The sequence below is a fragment of the Helicoverpa zea genome, chromosome 23, assembly GCF_022581195.2.
Source record: "Helicoverpa zea isolate HzStark_Cry1AcR chromosome 23, ilHelZeax1.1, whole genome shotgun sequence".
In the NCBI taxonomy this organism is placed as follows: domain Eukaryota; kingdom Metazoa; phylum Arthropoda; class Insecta; order Lepidoptera; family Noctuidae; genus Helicoverpa; species Helicoverpa zea.
In genome coordinates, this window is record NC_061474.1 from 4,811,672 (window position 1) to 4,816,761 (window position 5,090).

The 5,090-nt window shown below is 37.3% G+C and overlaps 1 protein-coding gene across 1 annotated transcript; it reads left to right on the top strand.

The window, feature by feature from the left end:
• Positions 1 to 3,332: 3,332 nt before the first annotated feature.
• On the top strand, positions 3,333 to 3,727 carry LOC124641868 (cytochrome c oxidase subunit NDUFA4-like). Its single transcript, XM_047180116.1, has one exon. It carries the CDS (start codon positions 3,404 to 3,406, stop codon positions 3,647 to 3,649), a length of 246 nt encoding a protein of 81 aa, XP_047036072.1. The 5' UTR covers positions 3,333 to 3,403; the 3' UTR covers positions 3,650 to 3,727.
• Positions 3,728 to 5,090: the final 1,363 nt, after the last annotated feature.

Here is a 5,090-nt window from a genome sequence, read left to right on the forward strand (position 1 = left end):
GAAGCTTGGTTCATAGAAGTGCTTTCGTCGAAAATACGGGTCCAATTTTAATATGTATTTTCAAAGTTTAAGAAAACCTCGTTCGCTGTTTTTTAATGACGATAGTACTTAAATAGGTACGTTTGATAAGTTTCCACAAGTCGGCTCGTCTCCATTTTTAACCCCCGACGCAAAAACGACGGGGTGTTATAAGTTTGACGTGTCTGTGTGTGTGTGTGTGTGTGTATGTGGCATCGTAGCTCCCAAACGGATGATCCGATTGTAATGCGGTTTTTTTTTGTTTAAAAGGTATGTCAGTCGGGAGTGTTCTTAGCTATGTTTGGTGGAAATCGGTTCAGGTCTTCAAGGTCATCAGCTCGTTTGCTAGATGTGATAGGAATGTTACACGCTCAGTTTACTTGCAAGTATATGTGGGATCTGAAATTTGAAACACTAATGTCTTTTGGAACCACTGAGCTGGTCTGCTGTTAGGGCACGAAGGTAGGAGACGTAACCCTGAACTGCCTTTTAGTAAACCCATCGAGTTTGGGCTCGTTGAATTTGTCTTGACGAGTTCTCTTCATGTTTCTGATTGACGAGAACCTGATGCTGGAAATGGGATGTGGCGGATGAAACCCTGAAATGCCGGAATGAAACGGATAAACCGATTTATATTTTTGCTGAAAATCTAGAATGTCCAAAGGTTAATCTTTATTGTTTCTCAATCTGTGCAATTCTCCCAGAGCCAGTTTGTCATGAGGATTGTTAAACAGCTTCCTTTGGCCGAGATCGCATATAGCGACCCCATCTTAAGATAAAATAAATTAAAGGAAAAATTAAGGAGCTCCTTTAAAAAGCATGAAATAAAATTAAATTATAAATTAAAAAAAACCCCCGACCCAAAAAAAGTACGCAATAATTATGACAAAAGGTTAAAAACGCTAAACCCTATAAAAAGCAAAAAATAACTTTTAACACTACGTAAACTAAATTTTGACGTGTCGGGGGACCGCTTTTTACCTTCATAAATACTTACATAAATCAAATGATACCTACCTAATTACAACATTCGTTTAAAAAAAAAACACGTATCTAAAGTAATGAATTAGAGCGGTCCCCCGACACGACAAAATTTAGTTTACGTAGTGTTAAAAGTTATTTTTTGCTTTTTATAGGGTTTAGCGTTTTTAACCTTTTGTCATAATTATTGCGTACTTTTTTTGGGTCGGGGGTTTTTTTCAGATCATCTCGAAATCTTGATGCAGTTTCTTCAACGTCTCTATAGAAAATTATTGTTATTTGCAAAGGTGGTTACAAAAAATGATACTTACTTAAAGCAATATTTAACTATTAGCACCTTGTATCATGGTTATTGTCTCTTTAAACATGTAACACTGTGGTAAGTAAACGAAGAGCTAAGTACCTTATCATTTAAGAAGGAGGTATTAAATCATTATCTATAAACCGCAAACCTATTATTTCTAATTAGCCTTTTTATAGTTCCTCTTGCTGGGCACAGGCCTTCACTCACACGGAGAAGGATTGAGCGTTAATCACGACGCTTGCTCAATGCGAGTTGGTGATTTTATACATTAGTCCAGGTTTCCTCGAGATGTTTTCCTTCACTTTTAATCAGTTTTTGGTTTCTAAGATACACTTAGAAAGTACATAGAAACTTAGAAAAGTTGCATTGGTACTTGCCTGTCCTGGAATCGAACTCACACTACTATATCATCATTCATCATACTACATATTTCTAACCTTTTAAGTATAACTAGCAGAACAAAACAAAACAAAACCGAATCGCAATAGCCCAATAAATCCACAATACAAGTCCGTATACGCGAAAACATGGCATGTGGTAGCTCGGTAGACTGCACATCAGTGGTAACTGTCATGCACCTTAACTCAATAGTAATAAGTGCGATTTTCCTATAAAACTGTTACCACTGACCTGAAGTTGACTGTACGTGGTCAGTATTTCTCTCTTAATTATTTTATCCATAGTCTCTTTTCAGTGTTTTTGACTAGTTTACTCGATCCTGGCACATTATTAAAACTCAATTTTTAAAATTGACCCATAAATACCAATATGAACGATGTGTTCATATCAGCCTGAACTATTTTTAAAGGTTTTGTATAATCATCGGCAAGGATATTGAGCCCTGACCTTCACCTGCGCAGAAGTGATTTATTGGTTTATTGCCTTAAGTGTATAGTGCGCAAAGCGATCCCCACTCTTCCTCCGAGAGCTCATATTCGTGTCGATAACTATATGGATTGTGATCCGTCTTCTTTCCTAATACGAACAAAACAAAACAAAACCGAATTGCAATCGCAATAGCCCAATAAATCCGCAACACAAGTCCGTATATGCGAAAACATGGCATGTGCTAGTATGTGGTTAGTTTTGTGCGCAATTTGGCGCGCTCGGCGATCGTGACGTCACGGGATTAGCCGTGGTTGCCCGTCCACCGCATTACGTTATAGGAGCTAACATTTGCTAGCTTTTCATGTAGTTTTGGAATGTTGTATGGGAGATTGTAGTGTAAGAATTTATTGGTAGGTACATACCTCCTTACTACACACACCTTACTATGTAGTAGGTACATACCTTCTTACTACACACACCTTACTATGTAGTAAGGATAGTAAGGAGGTATGTGTAGTAAAGAGGTGTGTGTAGTATACCAGCACGAATCTTGAGGTCTGACCTTCACCTGCGCAGAAGTAATTTATTGGGTCCCTTTTGTGGTATGAAGTGAGGCGCGGGGGCGGGCTAAAGCGGTGATTGGCCCGCAGTGCATCGCGTCATAGCCGTCACTCGGGATTGGTTCTTTGCTAATAAATTACTACTGCGCAGATGTAGGTCAGAGCTCGAGATTCGTGCCGATAACTATAAGGAGGTATGTGGTTAAACTGTGTGTGTTTATTTTTATATTTTAAACAGACTTCAAAAAAGAAGATTCTCTGTTTGACAGTTGGGCAATTTGGCGCGCTCGGCGCTCGTGACGTCACGGGATTAGCCGTGGTTGCCCGTCCACCGCATTACGTTATAGGAGTCACCATTTTGCTAGGTTTTCATGTAGTTTTGTGATGTTGTATTGAAGAGACTGGGGATTTATTAGTATACTTATTGTGAGTAGGTATGTGGTAAGAATATTATTAACCGACTTTAAAAAAAGGAGGTTCCCAGTTTTGTGTTCCCGGTTTGTGCGCGAATATCTTATGTTTGGCTGACACCGATTTTGATGTGGTTTTTAGTATAGTGTTTGTCAGACTCAGGGAACGGTTCAGGTAAGTATATTATTGAAGTCTTTTCTTTTAGGTTTTTACTTATGTAATACATATACCAGAGTATACTTGCTTGTATTTCAGCCTTTTGGGCGTATTATTGTGATTTATTTAATATAAAGTTACCAAAATGCAAGGTTTATCAATTGAAAGCTTGAAGAAGCACAAGGCCCTGATCCCATTGTACGTGTGTGTGGGCATTGGGTGCGCAGGGGCAGTGTTCTACATCGGCAGGTTGGCCACACGCAACCCTGATGTCTCCTGGAATAAGAAGATCAACCCTGAGCCCTGGGAAGAATACAGGGCCAAGCAGTACAAGTTCTACTCGCCCATCAGAGACTACTCGAAGGAGGAGTCTCCCGCATCCAAGTACTAGCCTACTGCATACAAGCTAACTTAATCAAGTGTTAACGCGAACTTTAGATGGTATAATTTAATAAATAGCAACAATTATATTTTGTTCGGAAAATATACTATATTATTTGAATTCTAATAAATATTTTATCACTCATTTTATCTACCCACAGAATGTTGTATTTTTAGTCTTCATTCACCTGCATATTCATGTTTGACTAATTTATGTTACCTTTTGGTATTGTTACAATATGTGTGTAAATATTACGAAAGCAAATACAAACAGATTATTTAAGAAAATAATTTAAGGTTAATTAAATATCCTCTTATTGTTTGGCTTTTCTTTCGACCATTTATCAAAATTCTATGTCTAAGTGAATTCGTGTTATTAAGATAAACTGTTTTTATAATGCAAACAGTGCAATAAGTTTTCTACAAAATAAAATTAGTCACTTCGCTTTATTCAATACATCATTGCATGATAGTCTAAATAATGTAGGTACCTACCTAGAAAACTATTAAAGCACAATATGTATCTCTATGTGAAAATTATATCTTTCAAATGTGTAGCAATAATTACCTATGTACAATAGAAGTAGATACAGTAAGTAAAATAAAACTTTCGCCATTGTTTCTCCCAATAACCACCACCCTATTATTTCAGCACCCTATAACCATATTATGATATTTGATTACTGTCATAGAGGGTGCGATCCGCATTTTTATTGTAGATACGAACGAGGCACTTCTTGAGGGGGCATCGAAACGTGCCAACGAAATAGCCTCGCGTGTCTATCTATAACTACTGCTACAAGGAAACTTGGTTTGGTCTAAGTTATAAGCTGTAAAAAGAAAAACATATACCTAGTTCTAGGTACTTCATCTTGCTAAAGTGAGGTTTGGATTTATAGTCTTTATTTGACAAGTGCGGCTTCTTTCTGGCATTTGAATTAAAGGAAATTTAACAGTTATATCATGAAAGGTTGTTCGCTTCTGAGGTTGTAATATTTGTTATTTACCAATTCACCTACTCAAACTACTTATTGTGTTTTGTAATACTTTTTCCGTTTATAACTTAGACCACAACATTACTTCGACGATGCGATACAATCAAAATATAGGACCAACGTTAAATCGACGGATATTATCGGCCAATCGGTATTTACCCAGCTACAGGCCAAACACGGAGGTATACATAAATATAAATAGGTACATGTATTTTGATATTATTCTCTATTCGTATCATAAGCGCAAGAAAACTTTTATTATATAATATTTAAGGGTTAAAAGCGAATAACATCGTCCTGTTCCGATTGACAACCTCACTTGCCCTTGGTTCTGCTTAAAAATGAGCCATTAGCCACCCACTGGTGACAGTATATAACCACACAGCAGCTCATCATCTGGTGAATATTAATGCCTTGCACCTTGATCGGAGATAAAACATATTCAACAATGTGCGC

Coding starts and splice junctions, on each gene's coding strand:
- LOC124641868 (XM_047180116.1), top strand. CDS start 3,404: ATGCAAGGTTTATCAATTGAAAGCTTGAAGAAGCACAAGGCCCTGATC.